Below are 16303 nucleotides of genomic sequence, written 5' to 3'. Positions count from 1 at the left end.
AAGCCCCTCTGCTGTCATACAAAGAATCTTAAAAGGCTTTGCAGCCAAAGCCGGTCGGAGCGGGCACGCTCCGTTTTGCGTAACTATTTTTAAATCCAGTAGCACTGCAACCACGTAAGCTAGCGCAATAATTTTCTTTGCATATGAAACCAGAGGAGTTGCACTTACATCTTATGCCATCAGCTTGTCCTAGGTCACAGTTTCCTTCCACATATGGCTTTGCAAAAATTGCATAAAAAGCACTTGCAGCAACAAAAACATAATATTCCAGAAACACGCTTTGCCGATCCGATCAGCTGTTCGTAACACTTCCTATGTCCATCAGCCCGAACTATCGCATGTCCACCATGACCCGCCGAAGCCGGAAGTGACGTCATTTTGCAGAAATGTAGTTTTTTACCATCAGGGCCTTATGAGCCTGTACTGGTGTTTTTAAAAGTTATGTTTGACTTTATGACTTTCTGTGTCATTTCTGGTATGGTTAGGACTCATATTGCACAGCTGGAAATAGTTTATTTTGATGCACATGCTGTTTTTTTTTGCAAATTTGCACTATAATATTTATTTTCCATCTCATGAAGCCAAGAAGATAATTCAGTACAGTTTTTTTCTTCTGTGTTGTGGTAATTCTATTTGGAAAAAAACACATATTCATATTTTCAATATTAGTCAGACAGTTGAAACAATATGATTTATTCATCAGTCTTATCCACCAAAAAGAAGAAACTCATCAACACTGCCGAAAGTAATGAACTTCAGTGACATTCAATTTTTAATCCATAGAGTTTAAGGTTTAATGTGATTGTCCCACCCTTTGCAGGTATAACATCTTCAACTCATGGATTTTCACAAGGTGTAGGACTGTATTTATGGGAACTTTTGACCATTTTTCCAAAGGTGTATTACTGAGGCTAGACACTGATGTTGGCAAAAGGCCTGGCTTGCAATCTGTGCTCTAATTCATCAAAAGATGTTCTGTCATGTTGAGGTCAGGACTCTGTACAAGCCAGTCAAGTTCTTCCACACCAAACTCACTCATCCATGTCTTTATGGACCTTGCTTTTTGCACTGATACAATCATGTTGCAAGAGAAAAAGGGCCAACTGTTCCCACAAAATTGGGAGCATGAAATAGTCCAAAATGAGGAATGTTTGAGGCACATTGATCTTTCAGAAGCAACTTTTTCTGCCAATCAAACTAGGAAGGGTTATGAGGGCATTTCCAAATGATTTGAAGTCTATCATTCCACAATGAGAAAGATTACTGAGAAGTAGAAAACATTGCAGATAACTGCCAATCTTCTTGGTAGTGACTGTCCCAGCAAATTCACCCCAAGGTCAGATTGTGCAGCGCTCAGAGAAATTGCCAAAAATGTAAAGCATAGACTTTACAGGCCTAGGATGGTAAATCTTAAAGTTCGTGAGAGAACAATTAGAAAAAGACTGAACACACCCTCTTAGATGAACCTTGGCTAGATGTAGAACAAGCACTCTGCAATAATCTAGAGATCTCAGACCTACCATTTATCAGCTCAAACATCCAACGACATGAATGCTTTAAAAGCATCAACATCAGCTCTTCTCTGACAGCATGGTGGGAGTTTCTAAAATTGACGGCGTCTTCATTAATCCCATGCAAACGTACACCTATCTGGAACAACCCTGACATATTACAAAACAATAATATGATAAACTTTTGAGATTGGAGTGATAAAGGAATCAAATATTTAGAACATATACTAGAAGGAACAGAATTTATTTCATTTGACGGACTAGTTACACAATATGGGATCAACAAGAAAAGATTTTTAGAATATCAACAAATTAAATCCATAGTAAAAAAGAAATTTAAACCTGGTCAAGTTGAACTACAAACACCACCAAGTGTGGTTCAATTTCTTACTCTTAAACCCCCCAAATTACTATCCAAAATATACAGAATGCTTTCTAAAACAGATGAATCAATATCACTTCCTATTGCAAAATGGGAAGCGGATTTATCAGTTAACTTAGACCTAAACTTCTGGTCTCAGATTTGCTTAAAAACCTTTCATCTAATTAGAAATCCCAGTCTTCAATTAATTCAATACAAAATATTACATAGAGTACACTATACAGGTCATCGGATGTTCAAGATGGGCTTTACGTCTACCAACAACTGCTCACACTGCCAAACCAATTCACCGGACAATTATATCCACGCTCTTTGGTTCTGTCCACCAGTTCAGAAGTTTTGACGCGAGATATGTGAAGACTTATCGAAGTGTCTGAAATGTAACATTCCAACTTCCCCCTTAGTGTGTTTGTTGGGCAGCTTAGATAATGTCACTTCAGAAAAGAATATAGCCCATATGGTTTTCACTGCCCTATGCATAGCCAAGAAAACAGTCCTCATGAACTGGAAAAATAAAAATAATCTTAATTCTAACCAATATAGAAATTATCTATTAGACTACATTAGTCTTGATACAGCCTCTGCCACCACATCAGATCAATTGCTCTGGGCTCCTCTGATCAGCTCCATCACCTAGTGGGGGTGGGGGGGGTCATAGTTTGGTCCCGCCTTCACTGTTGTGATTGGTGTGGGGGTAGGGACAGGCTTAGGGCGTCGGGGGGTTCCCCGGAGGCATCTTCCTTGGGGAGCTCAACCCGGGGTAGCGGTCATGTCCGGTTAGGGGCTCTGTTGGCTCTCAGGTGACTGTTTCCTCGCGGCTGCGTGCAGCGGGGCTAGGGGAGGGTCTGTGCTGACGGACGTGGGTTACTGACCTGGTAGCCTGGCTGCCCCTGGGTGGGTCCGGGATGGGCGTGAGGTTCTGGGGGCGCTCCGTCTCTGGGCTGGGACCCGGACCGGGCCTCGGGGGCTTGGGTCCTGGTTGGTGTGTTGCCGGGGTTGTGGGCGGGTGGGTGCATGGGGGCCCGGCCCTGGAGCAGGGTGCCGCCGGTGCATCGAGCCACCTGGGGGGCTCTTCAACTGGTGGGGGAGATTGTCACATCTTGCAGGAGCTTTCCTCTCCTCAGGAGCTCCCTCTGCAGGAGGGGGAGATACAGGAGAGGTGGAGGAAGATCTCAGCCTGGGTGTTTATTGTCTTATGTAGTCTGGAAGATGAGTGGATGGTGGGGTGGGTGCAGTTTTCTCTGTGGTGGGGTTGGGTGGACTGTCCCGGGCTCTGTGGGGCCGGGCGGCGCTGCTGCACTGGGCCCCGGTCTGGATGGGCCTGGGCCCCCTTGCCCTGGCGGGTCGCGGAGTGTGGGGGTGCCTACTGGGGTCAGCGGGGGAGCTGGCCCCAGGGAGGGGTCACTTGCCCCTCCCTTCCTTCCCTCCCCATCTCCAGCTGCCTCCCTCTTCCTGCTCCACCACAACCACCCACACATGCAGGGCCTTGGAGTAGGGGTATGTCACCAGGGTGCAGAGGAGGCTACCCCCCCCCCCCCCCCCCGTCCCCTTCTGGCTGCCTCTGCCTCAATTTTATCCCACAACTTAGACATTCACATTACTCACACTCTCATTACACATACATATAGGATCTTGGGGGTGGGCACGATACACGGAGTCCAAAGTACCATCAGGGTGTACACCCCACCCCTGGCATCGTTGCCCACCTCTCAATTTTAAATACACATAGACATTGAGGGCTAGCAGGAGGGACCATGCGCTTACCTGCTGCTCTCTGGCAGGTAGCTCCAAGCCCTCCTGGGTTTTAAATGCACCTTAAAACACACATGCATCAACATTACAATGAGCGGGTGGAGGGAGGTTCGGAGTCTTCTCTCACCCCCGTTCTCTGCGACCTGCTGGAGCAGGGGGGCTAGGAGGAGGAGTTGGCCGTCCGACTGCGGTCTGGAGTGTGGAGCCTTCCTGCTGCTGCGGAGTCGGGGCGGTCTGCCTCCCCCCACCGCAGGGAAAAGGGAAACACCACCTGGGTCTGGGTGCAGTTCCCCCCTCCAGGGGCGGGGGCACCTAGACCCGGTTTGTAGAGTACGCTTGGGGAGTGTGATCGTGTGTACAACGTCTTTTTATGTCTGTCTCCACGTTGGTTGAGTGTGGAGTAAGTGCATATGAGAGCATGAGGGTGGGAATGGATGTTTGTATCTGTGTGTGCCTGTATGTCTGTGTCTATATGTCAGGTTGGGTGTCAGGCGCCACCTCTCTGGGGACATCTCAGGCCCTCCAAGGTTTGGAGGCCTATCTCCCCCTACCACCACTTCCCCTGCCAGTGGCGGACTCCCTCAGACATCGGTGCGTTGGTGGTTCTTTGTGTCCGGGGATGGGCGTCCAGGTACACACCGGCTCACTCCTTGGCGGCCGCTTATCGGGGCCTGGAGCCTGGGGCTCGCTCGGGCCACTTCAGAGGTGGGGTGCCCCCGGCCTCTCGGCCTGGGGCTCGGTCACTCAGGTGCAGCTGGCTGCCGGCGGAGCTCACGGGCGCGTCACTGCAACTCCCCCTGGCTTCTGCTCCGCGGCTGCTGAGTGAGCCCTCATCTGGGACTCTCCTCAGCTCTTTCCGGGACAGTGGCGCAGCTGCCCCTCTGTTGGTCTTCCTTGGTCTCTTGTGTTCTGCGGGCCTCTGGATGTCTGGAGTTTTGATCTCCTCCACACCTGCTTCACGCCCTGGAGGACGGGGCTGTGGCCCCCCCACACCCTCTAGCAGATTATTACATGAAGGAACCTTTTAAAAAAAACAAAAAACAAGCGCGTCCATGCTCACAGGTGTACACACGGGTGATCACACCCACAAACTACACCCTTTTTGGCTCCTACCTCAAAGCACACTGTGTTCTGTTGATCTTATGTGCTGCACAATAATGTTTAACATTTAGTATTTACTGTCATATTCCCATATATCATTGTGATGTTGTTTATTCTATTACTCTTGTTCTCTTCTGCTTGCTTTCTTTTTTCTTTCTCAGCAGGTGACCCAGGTGATTGATATATGCATTTTTTTTTCTCTGCCCGTTCTGTTGGTTTTTGTCTTTTGCCCTTCTCCCCCGTCCCTCTTCTCAGCTGTTTCTCTTTCCCTCTTTCTTTCTCCCCTTCTTTCCCCCAGTCAAGTCTGTCCCGTATTCAGTAAGTGAAAATAAAATAAACAATAAAAGGTGAATCAAATGGACCATTACGGCAAGGCTGGGATGGTCAATTTGGTAAAGTAAATCCGTTGGGCATCTTTCTTTGCCTTTAGACAACAATTCTGAGGGCAAAAGAGCCAAACGGGACAGGCCAAAAAAAAAAAAAAAAAAAGAAAAAAAAAAAGAAAAAAAAAAAGAAAGAAAAAGACTGAACAAATATGGCTTGTTTGGAAGTTAGAAAGCCTTTCTCTAGAAAGAAAACGGCAGCACCGCTTAGGTTTGCAAAGTTGCACACAGCATATCAGCACAAACTCCTCATCAACTGTCAAGCACCGCGGTGTAGGGGTGATGATTTCAGCTTGTTTTGCAGCCACAGGACTTGAGGACCTTGCAATCATTGAGCACAAATTCCTTGGTATACCAAATTATCAAGAGTTAAACGTGAGACCATCTATCTGACAGCTAAAGCTCTGCCAAAACCAGGTTATGAACAACACAATGATCCCAAGCACAGCACCAAATCTACAGCATAACTGAAAATGAAAAGAATCAATACATTGCAATGGCTCAGTTAGCGTCCAGATCGCAACATGGATGAAATGCCGGGGTGGGAACTTAACACTGTGTGCTTTCTTTTTACCATGACTGTGTATCAATTGCCCTACTGAAACAAATACATAAATATGCCAATACATTATATCCTCAACCCAATTTTCACTGTTATGCCGATGACACCCAGCTCTACCTTTCTTCTAAACCCAATTCATCCCTCTCACCTACCTCCCTCTCAAACTGTCTTGTTGAAATTAGATCCTGGTTCTCCTCCAATTTTCTCAAACTTAACAGTAAGTAAAACTGAAGTTTCACTTGTTGGTACACCATCTATCTTAACCAAATCCCACAGTTTTTCCATTAACATGTTAAGAGTTTGGGTGTCATACTTGATAATACTCTTTCATTCCAGTCTCACATTAATTACATAACCCGGTCTGCTTACTTCCACTTACGTAATATTAACCGACTCTGTCCCTTACTTACTCCCCATGCTGCTGCCATCCTTGTCCATAGTCTTATTACGTCCCGTATTGATTACTGTACCGGTAATTCCCTCCTATTTGGTCTCCCTAAAAGGTCCCTTCATAAACTCCAACTTCTTCAAAATTCTGCAGCTCGGGTCATAACTTGCACTCTGTTAAGAGCTCATATTACCCCAGTTCTTCAGCAGCTTCACTGGTTGTCCATAGAAGCCAGGATAAATTTTAAAATCTTACTTCTAACATACAAGTGTATCCATAAATCTGATCCTTCATATTTGTGTGACCTGCTCCATATCACCACTGTTTCCCGCCCTCTCAGATCATCAGCTGCTATTCATCTTACTGTTCCGTCCTCACACCTTATTACTATGGGGAACAGAGCTTTCAGTCGCTCTGCTCCTCGGCTCTGGAGCTCTCTTCCTCCTGCACTAAGAAAATCTGACTCCCTTTCCGTATTTAAGACACAGCTCAAAACACATCTGTTTAAACTGGCTTATTCGCTTTAATGCTGATTTTATCGGTTGTCAAGCTCTGTTTTGTAATTTTAACTTATTTTATGTAGTTTATGACTCCTGTTCCTTTTATTTATTTTGTTTTTTGTAAGGTGACCTTGGGTTTCTGAAAGGCGCCCTCAAATTAAATGCATTATTACTATTATTATTAACCCTCACTGACACCTCATTATGGACTGTGAAGACAGATACACAGCATAAGCTCATGATAAATGTATATATCCACAGAGCAGACAGGAACTCATTGAAACGTTAATGTGAACAATGTCGATAATGTCGCAATGCTGCCTTAAATCAATAGCTGTGACATGCCATAGTTTATAATTGACTGAAAGACTGGTGTAAAGTCAGGCTTAACTTCTAAATGTGGGGGACATAACTGCGTTCTCACTGTCATGCTGCAGGGACTCGCAAAAAGCAAGGTGAGGTTAGGTAAATCATAAAATTTTAGGTTGAACACTTGGTTTAAGGTTAGAGTATAGTAAACTGGAGTAATGGTTAGTGTCAGTCTCCAGGGGTTTATGTAAGTAAATACAACGTCCAATAGTGGTGTGAAGTGATGGGAACTCAGCTGTGTGTGTGAGTTTGTACGTGTGTGTGATTTGTATGCTCTGCAGTAGGAGTGGAGTCAAAGTGTTCCCAGGTCGGTGACCTTGGCTTTAATAATAGATGAATGGTGACAAGAAAAAGAGAGGGACACAGGCAGAGACCACGAGAAAGAGAAAAGCAGAAACACAGAGATAGACAGGGAGGGAATGAGTGCAAAAGAAAAAAAGATGCAGGGCTGGTCATTTGACAGACAACAGAGCAGAGAAGGGGTGTCTGATACAGGAAATGGGAGAAGCAAAAAGAGCAGAAAGGAGGAGAAGCAGGGAAACTAAACAACAGTGCATTAGAGAACAACTGACAGAGAAAATGTTGTGATTTCAAAAAGAAGGGAATGAGAGGATGGTGGATAGATAGATGGCTAATAAGGAAAAATGAGACAGAGGGAAAAGGGGAAGAGAGGGAGAATGTGAGGAGCGAGAGGGGTGAGTGACTTGCTGGTAGAGCTTCGTTGGCTTACTGATGGAGGACCTGTCTGACACACACACACACACACTAACAGAAACCCACATACACGCATTGTTAGTGTGGCTTTACAGAAAGGCTGGAGTTACTGATAATGTTTATATTTCATAGCCAAGGTCTACGGGATATGTCTATGTACTCTACAAACACACACACAGTGTGCCCCTTTTTTTTTCTTTTTTTTTTACATCTCAGGCAAGTACCCACCTTTATATTAAATCTTGTGGGTGATGGAGCCGGCACTCTGAGACAAACACATTTATCTTGTACTGAGAATTGGCGCTTTTCATGGTTTGGGGGTTTGAGCAAAAAAAAGAAAGAAAAAAAAGTAATATTTAAAGTACTTTTTTGTAGGTTTTGACAATCTAAGAATGTCAAACACATTTACATAAGTATGATGTAGATGTAATTAAAGGGGGCACACTTAAAAGTCTAATAACAGTACAGTAGATGTTGAGCAGCAAGCAGTCCTTTCTTACATAATATGCTGAGGATTCCTTAAATTGTACATTTATGCTATTTTTTTAAGCTGAACTATAAAAAGTAAACTTGGCATCACTCCCTGGTAAGCAAACAAAGTGACTAAATAGCTAACATAGTTTAACAAAGACCCCCCCCCCCAAAAAAAAAAAGAAAAAAAGAAAAAAACCCTCAAATATTTAAAGAAAAATCCTTCAAACTAAAAATTATATCATTTATTAGGCATATAACAAACTGAATTTGTGTTTTATACCCAAATTTGAGCTCACACACTGGACTTCAATGAGAAGTCCGAAATTAATCAAGCATAACACTCAACCACTAAAACCAATTTTTGTGTTAAGGACTGCAAGTAAATAACTGTAATTTGGCATCTCAATCAAAAAAATAATAACGAGCTTCATTTTTCTTTTTTTTTTCAGCTTTTTAATAAAACAGTAAATTTTAAACTTGATGGATAACAGCATTAATTATATTTTAGCATTAAAAATACTACCTTGATTAAAGAGCTTGTGCACACTGGTGAATTAGCCAATACAGAAACATAAAAATGATTTTGATAATTATGAGGAATTTTAATTGGAGTAGCAGTGTCATAAACCTTACACCGGGTGGTATGGTCCCCACAGCGCACACAGTCTCTTATTGCTTTTCAAAGAACATAAAAGCCAACATAGCTGTGATAAGGTCATTGTGACACAAAATAACAAAACCTGATAACATCAAAATACAAATGCATGGCTTTTGACAGTGAATACGCTCTAACAACACTGCATTGGTCTTCCACGTATTGTGCAGAATAATCTTGCTGTGTACTACTGGGTACAGATTAAGAAAGAAAATCCAGCTCTCATGCCAATGCAATGAAGCAATATTATAAGCATGGGTGCATTTAGATGGTGGCTCTCTCCATTAGCTTTTCTATTGATCTCTATGGTGAAATCACTCAGGAGAAATTAATGGGCATATGCACAATTATCATTGAGACAGGAACCTTATGTCCTTCATAAAGGTGATATGATTTCAAGTTAGTTTTTAAACTTTTTAATATTACCTGCGCATTGTATTATTTGCTTAAAAAATTGCCACCAATACATTTGTTATTTGCAGAGTTACTTTAAGAAAGACAGATCTGCAGTATTTCATTATTTTCTATTTTAATCATTTTGATGTTATGTCTTTTTAATCACTGTGTTTTCAGTATATCATTTGAACTTCACAATGGAACTCAAGGAGCATAAAGGGCAGAGATATATCAAAACAAGTGTCATTGTCACACCCCTTTTGGAACTTGCTGCATTACCAGACTCAGCACTGTGACCTCATTATGACAATAAATCCGCAGATGATGACACCTAAATGAGGTACACAAAGTTCATTTCTGCAGCAAAGCTCCCCTCTCTATGTTTCATGTACTGTGATCAAATGAAAACTACATCCATCACACAGGAAACTTTGGAAAGGTTAATATTTTTAGTTTGGCAGGAGCTGATTCGACAGAACAGAAAAACACTTTGTTCCTAACTGATATTAAGAACAAGGTCATGCGTTGCTAGACAAGCATTTATTTTTAAAGCAGACCAATGCATCTACAAAGATGTTCTGTTTGATCAAGATAAGTCATCGCTTAAAGGGATTAACAATGAGACATCTCAAGAAGCCAAACTTTTCAACTTTTTTGGAATTTTGACAGAAATAAAATTTCCACTGCACAGCGTAGTGAAAAATGAAGACAAAACTCCCACAGAAATCTAACCTGATATCATCCCGGGATGTTTGAAGCATCAGGATCATCCTCAGACTATAATACCCTCAAAACTTGGATGATAATGTTGAGAGCTAAGACGCACTCAGACTACTTTTGAAGCCATCCACAAATACACAAGTCATCTGTCGACTGATTTAAGATCCCCTCATTAGGTATTTGTTAGCTTATCAAAACACAAGCTGCTGAGCAGTAAAACCCCTGGGTGTACTGAATGAGTGAGAAATTCTAGGATTTATTGCCAATGAATTTAAATTTCAATTGCAAAATAAACTGTTATTCCTTTGTTCAGTCATACAAGTCAAGATTGAACACATAAGACACATAAGAACCGTTAGTTAGTGCCTAGAAAAGCAAAAATAAAATGCATTTAAAATTAAGTGGAAACCTATAAGAACAAAATCCAAGTACATTAGATGTGTATATCAAATAAGTAGAATCAGACAGATATAGACAGGTAATCTAACAGTAATAGAGTCGATGCAAGTGATGAGATATCAAAATTACTTGCAAAGTCACACTGTGTTACATGCAACATATCCAATGCAAAATGCTATTGAGCCATAAAAAGAGCAATGCCAGGGCAAAATGTACAACCCACAGATTTATAATGGTTACTAGTTTATCAACTTGATATCATCTTCATATTTTTTTAATGTGACCAACAACATGTGATTAAAGAGGGTGCCACCCTGTGTTTTACTGTTTGATGTGGAGCAGGTGTGCTCAACATTACCAATATAAAATAAATCGGTAAAAACTGAGGGGTTTTTTGCCATCTCATCCTTGGTATACAAACACATAGTCTGACAAGTTTGAAAATGTCTTCACAAGTTATTTAAAGGCATCTAATTCACACAATTTCCTTCTCTTTTTCTCTCCTACAAAAACAAACACATGCTCATTACTTACCTTTATAGTTGATTTTAAAGCCGATAGAGCCGACACTCTCATCTGACTGTAGGTGGAGCCACATCTGGTGAGTCATGCTGACTATCAGGTCAGGAACAAAGCTACCTGATAGGCTGGAGCACAAAACGCACTGCTATTAAATCACTGTCACCATAATTACTACTATAAAAAAGTATCATTTTCATCATTGCAATCATAGCTATAATCAAATTCTCAAGTGATTCTCTGAACAAATTGCTGGAACATACTGCACTGGAGCTCAGTGCTTTGCTTTGGTTTTGCAGAATCCTGCCTGAGTATGGCAAATTGCTTTGAGTACTCTGATGCTATGCAACCTTTTGTCAGAGTGCCAGTCCTGTTTATAATCAAAAGCTAACAGTGACCATCTACAAAGTGAACCATAATCACCCACTTTGTAAAAGGTCTGGCACTGTTATCTTTGTGGGCACTACATTTTACAAATTCAAGAACAGTGGTAGATAATGCTGATTTCTGTTATATAATCAAATTATTTTATGCCAAAGAGATAGACCTTTCTGAGTTAGGTGGACGCTGACGCTTTGCATCAAGCCCAGAATAAAAAATGACAAAGCAAAAGACAAAAAGTACCTTTCTCATTGATTATTCTCATAGAGCACTGCTGCTTATCTGCACAGCTGGTCTCTGTATCGCTACATATCAGTGACATTTACTTATAATATAGATATATTGTAGAAAGATTTCAAAGATGTTTTATCTTTAGCTAGTAAAATGGGAACTAGGTGCAGTGATTTATTGAAACATGTGCAAACATACATGGGAATGCAGTACACAAGGTACAAACAGAAAGCAAATATTTGGCATGAGCAACTTTATTGCTCAGCAAAGCCTGAACTGTCTTAGCCAAGCTTTCATGTAATTTCTTCAGGGATAGCTTCAGAAAGCCTGGACGACCACTGTTCACTTAAAATTACAAAAAAGTACTGTAATATACACTGATCTCTGGATATGTCGAAAGCAAGTGCAAAAGTATGTCAGTTTATAGTATAATACTTACACCTGTAGAATAGTCGTAGGATCTCCTACCTCCCCTCCATCTCCAATAGTTAGCGTATCATAGGCAATCTCTAAGTCAAACTCTTCAAAGTTGATCTGGATGACCTAAAGTTGACATGCATGAAAAAAACAAGCATATTCACATTCATGTGAGTTATTATTCCAACACAAGTCAAGCAGTAATATATAACTTTATTTTTTAAAATCAGGGCTACTCAATCAACAATAAGAAGAAGAAAAAGAAGCAAAGTTCAGAAATCTCAGCACCCAGTAAGGAACGTGGTTATTGATTCCAGTTTGGAGGTCATCGCACTGAGCTGTGTTTCCTAAAATTTCAGTTTTATACCAGAAAAACCTTTGGCTCAAAAAATTCCACAATCATTTTGAAAATGGTGGATTTGATCTTGATCTGGTTATAATTGCATTAAAAAATGTAATCTACACTCTTGTAGTCCTAAAACTAGCGTGAGCTCAATCATGTTGCAAAAGGTTACATATTGTATCTTGTCATGTTAAGACTTTTACCTGTGATGACATTAAAGTCATCTCAGTCTCTGAGTTATACCTGAGCATACTGTACATGAATCATTAGAATTCATTCATGCATCACACAAAGAGGCATGATTTCATTCAGTATCGCACAATGAGGAGGGAAGACTGCAAGTAACACCTCTGCTGTACACTTGAAGCAGTGAGTACCAGCACACAGCTCAAAACTCTGATCGGGAATTATTAAACCAACACTTTCTGTTTCATCTAAGACCAGAGAGAAGCACATTTGGCAAAAGAGAAGAGAGAATGGGGGGAGGGTTGATAGAGAGAATGAAGAAGATGGAGGCAGATGGAAGAGGAGAGGACAGAGGAAGAGAGGAAATGGGGGTAATAATGAGCACATCTTTGATGCTAGCAAAGTACAGTGGTGGAATATTTCAAACTAAAATTCTGACTTGACCCTCAGGGGAAGACTGAAACCTCAGTCTGCCTCCGCCCTGCTCTTCTTCTCTCCTTATGAGGAATTTCCAGATTTCCAGAATGAATATTCTGCTGGAGCACTTCAAAGGCAACCAAATGCATCGCACAGATCTTATTTTCCTGTATGCTGGTATATTAGCACTAAGCATATTTGCATGCATATTGGCACGCTCAACAACTCTGTATATTTATTACGTTTAGCTAAGACGTCAATACAGTTCTCTTTTTCCCTTCACTACACAATTTAAGCACCAGAAACATGACACCACTACTGTGCATGCTGAATGGATACAGTTCATTTTTTATGCAACTTTAGCCTATGAATTTATGAAAAGGGAGAGAGCATAAACAGTGGCTATTCCTTTAGTGTCACCTGATTTGTTTTAGTTTATGGGGTTCATTTTTTTGCCATTTAATACTTGCTTTACCTCTTCTGCCACAAGCAAGTAAAGTTATCTTTTGACTGACAACAACTAATGTAGACATACCCAAATATACCAAAAAAACTGGGAAAGCGTAACAGCACCATCACCCGATTTCACCGGAAATGGAATAAACAAGAGTGTATACAAAGATGAAGCAACAATCTGCCCACTGCTCAAGGTGCTGACTCAGTCTTATCAGTATGTGAGGCAGCAGATTGGATTAAAGCATTACCTACAAACCTGTTAAAATCTCTCTGGAAAGCATGCACACAGACACACGGAAACAGACAGGCACAGGCTTTGTGGAGATTACTGTATCTATTGCTCTGATTACACAGTTGCCAGTTTCACACACACTTATCGCTGTATTCTCATGAACTCAAAGCAGGTTCTCAGCACAGCAGCAAATCTGAGAAGTAACAGCCGCATTTATATGACTGTTTTTACAGATTTTATAGAAAGACAACATCAGATCGTGCTTTTACAAGGATAATCATGATGATCACAATACTTAAAAGTCACGTTGTGCACTTTTAACATCGCAAATGGTTGCTGACATAGCTGAATGACTTTCCATAAGTGAAACACTGTTCAAGAGCTTACAAACTTTATGGAAAAAGGTTTTTTATTTCCTTTTTCCTTTGCACCTGCAATAACGTGTGGATGCCATTCTAGTGCAGTGTTGAAAGTATAGAGGATGGGCACTGGAGACGATTAATTTGACAGCAACAAGTACGGGTCTATCAAATGCAAATGGTGGAAAAATAATGGAAGCGCTTCATAGATATATTTTGAGTTAAATGATCAGAGATTACCAAAAGCTTTCCACAGCAGGTTTGAGATAAAAAGGAAAAATCTTGAAACTTACTAGGCACAGCAAAGAAACACATCCAAATGTGCATAGAGAATTCAAAGTGAGTGGGTTTCACTTGTTCAGTGCATGCCAGAAAGAAGTGAAAATGAAATCGTGGTTGCAGTGCTCCACACACAACATTCACAGATTGATAGCTCATGAAGTAAGCTGGGAGCAGTCATTACTGTATTGTCTTTCACGCTATATTTCTGTGTGTGTGTGCCTCCAATTTTTATAGTGCTTACAGTCAAAAAAAGTGAATGATGAGACTATACTACCAAATAATTGGTATAGTGAGTGGGTTTAAACAATCCTTCTATCCCAAGTAGGTGAAATAACTATGAATCGGGCCAACAAGCAGATACAAAAAGTTTGAAGGCTGAGGACAACAAGGGCATCGATATGCAGAAACACTAGAAATGATGCCTTTTGCTTAGTTTGCTGTAGGTAACAAAGCTTTGCTTCTGAAAATACCTCATTCTGAAATGGACTCTATAAGGAGTATTCCATTAGAGTTGTTCTGTCTTGTTGTATATGTCCTTTACAGAATGTCCTAATGACACATCAGCACAGTTCACACAGCATTAAACACAGCTAAGCCATAAGCACATTGCACTGAATCCATGCATGCACTTACGTTTATGCATCTATGAATGCTGCACTGAAGTCGGCTTCGACTGGAACCTCATTAGTGGGAATGTGAGGGTCAGTGTTTATGTGTGTGTTCCTTTTTACATTTAGTGTGCTCAGTTTGTGTTTATGATAGATGAAGCTGAAAACTCCACATATTTCCCCTCTCTTCTAATTGGTTGGTGTTCATGCAAACATCCATCTCTCTGTCGATCTCTTTTCACTAGCTATCTCTCCCGCTTTTCTCTTTCTCTCTCTCTCTACCACCCTCTCTATCTCTCTCTAATTGGCTGCTGCATGTCTTCCTTCTATCCGTCTATGGCCTCTAGCCAATGAGGCGACAGAATTGGATTTCTGCTTGATAAAGCACTTCCTTTGGTTGTTGTGGAGACAATGAGGTGAGCGAAGCTCCTCCCTACTTATACCATAAAAGATCTTAAGATACTTTGAAGATATAGTTACACTAGGAATATGTGAAACACCTGGTGAGTGACACAGCCGGTGATGTAAAGCGGGCATTGACAGGGCTGGGGGATAAAAGATTGTCTGTGACAGCATTACCATAAACCCCGATCAACACGCTCCCCTTGAATGTGCTTCTCCAGTATAAATCGTGCCATTGTGATGAGACCTGGGATGCAGCTGATGAAGACTGATGGTTAAAGTCCGAGACTACTCAGTGTTTTGCCCCTTACTTATACTTTTTTCAGCTTGGACTGCCAGGTGCATCCTTTCCAGATACCAACTCTGAACAGGAACTAGTGGGAAAGGCTGTGCCTGCCCCTTACTGTTGCTATGCAACTACTGAACTATAGAAAGCATTAGAATCACTGTTCTCCTATGATAAATGTTTAACATTTTTAACCTGAGCCCTTAAAAGTGCTATGCTGTTCATCCCGTCAGGAAGATGCAGAAGCATACCATTTCTTTAATGACAGAAAACCAGTGGAGTGTTTTCTTTTTCTCTTTGCCTACTAGCTTCAGTGTATGTCTGATTTTTTCTTAAGCCTGCAGGGCATTTCTGAATTTAATGCCTACAGTATTAATGGAAAATCTACCTAAAACAATTCCTTCCTGTCTTTGAATTGAATGCCCTTGCATGCACTACCTTTGTGTTTATCATAGGGGTGCTAACTAAATATTCATCATCGCAGCGCTGCAGTAGTCATCTTGTATCCATGTGTTATGCATTAGACTGTGCATGCAAATGTGAATCGGGCCACAGAAACCTAGCACACACTTTATAATGTAAAAGGCTACTGTTTTAGGTGTGTGTCCAGCTGTCATGAAAAGACTAAAAGATAGCTAAGCACCTACAGTATGTAAAGACTTTTATCCAATCTCCTGTATCATGACCAAACGATAGTAAGAAAGAAGTGTTTTGATTTGCTCATATCGCAGAACATGGAAATTCAAGGAGAAGGAGAAACCAAATGATGGAGAAAATACAGAAAAGGAGAAGAGAAGAGAAGAGAAGAGAAGAGAAGAAGTGAAGTGAAGTCTAGTAATGGGCATGCTGTCCTACCATCCCCAAGGTTAAATGAGAAC

General features: G+C 41.3%; 1 protein-coding gene across 1 annotated transcript in view; it reads right to left on the bottom strand.

Annotated features, from left to right (window-relative positions):
* Positions 1-16303, bottom strand: part of csmd3b (CUB and Sushi multiple domains 3b) — a 324793-nt gene that overhangs the window by 118298 nt on the left and 190192 nt on the right. Inside the window, exons 10-11 of the mRNA XM_085446982.1 lie at positions 11877-11980; positions 10841-10953 (exon numbers count right to left, since the gene is read on the bottom strand). Of these exons, the coding sequence (XP_085303108.1) occupies positions 10841-10953; positions 11877-11980 (217 nt within the window). The remainder of the gene's footprint in view (positions 1-10840; positions 10954-11876; positions 11981-16303) is intronic.

Source organism: Copadichromis virginalis, linkage group LG22, assembly GCF_057382275.1.
Source record: "Copadichromis virginalis isolate Kocher_CV1m ecotype Utaka linkage group LG22, C_Virginalis_male_GT1.1, whole genome shotgun sequence".
Lineage (NCBI taxonomy): Eukaryota > Metazoa > Chordata > Actinopteri > Cichliformes > Cichlidae > Copadichromis > Copadichromis virginalis.
This window is presented reverse-complemented; position numbering and strand designations above follow the sequence as displayed.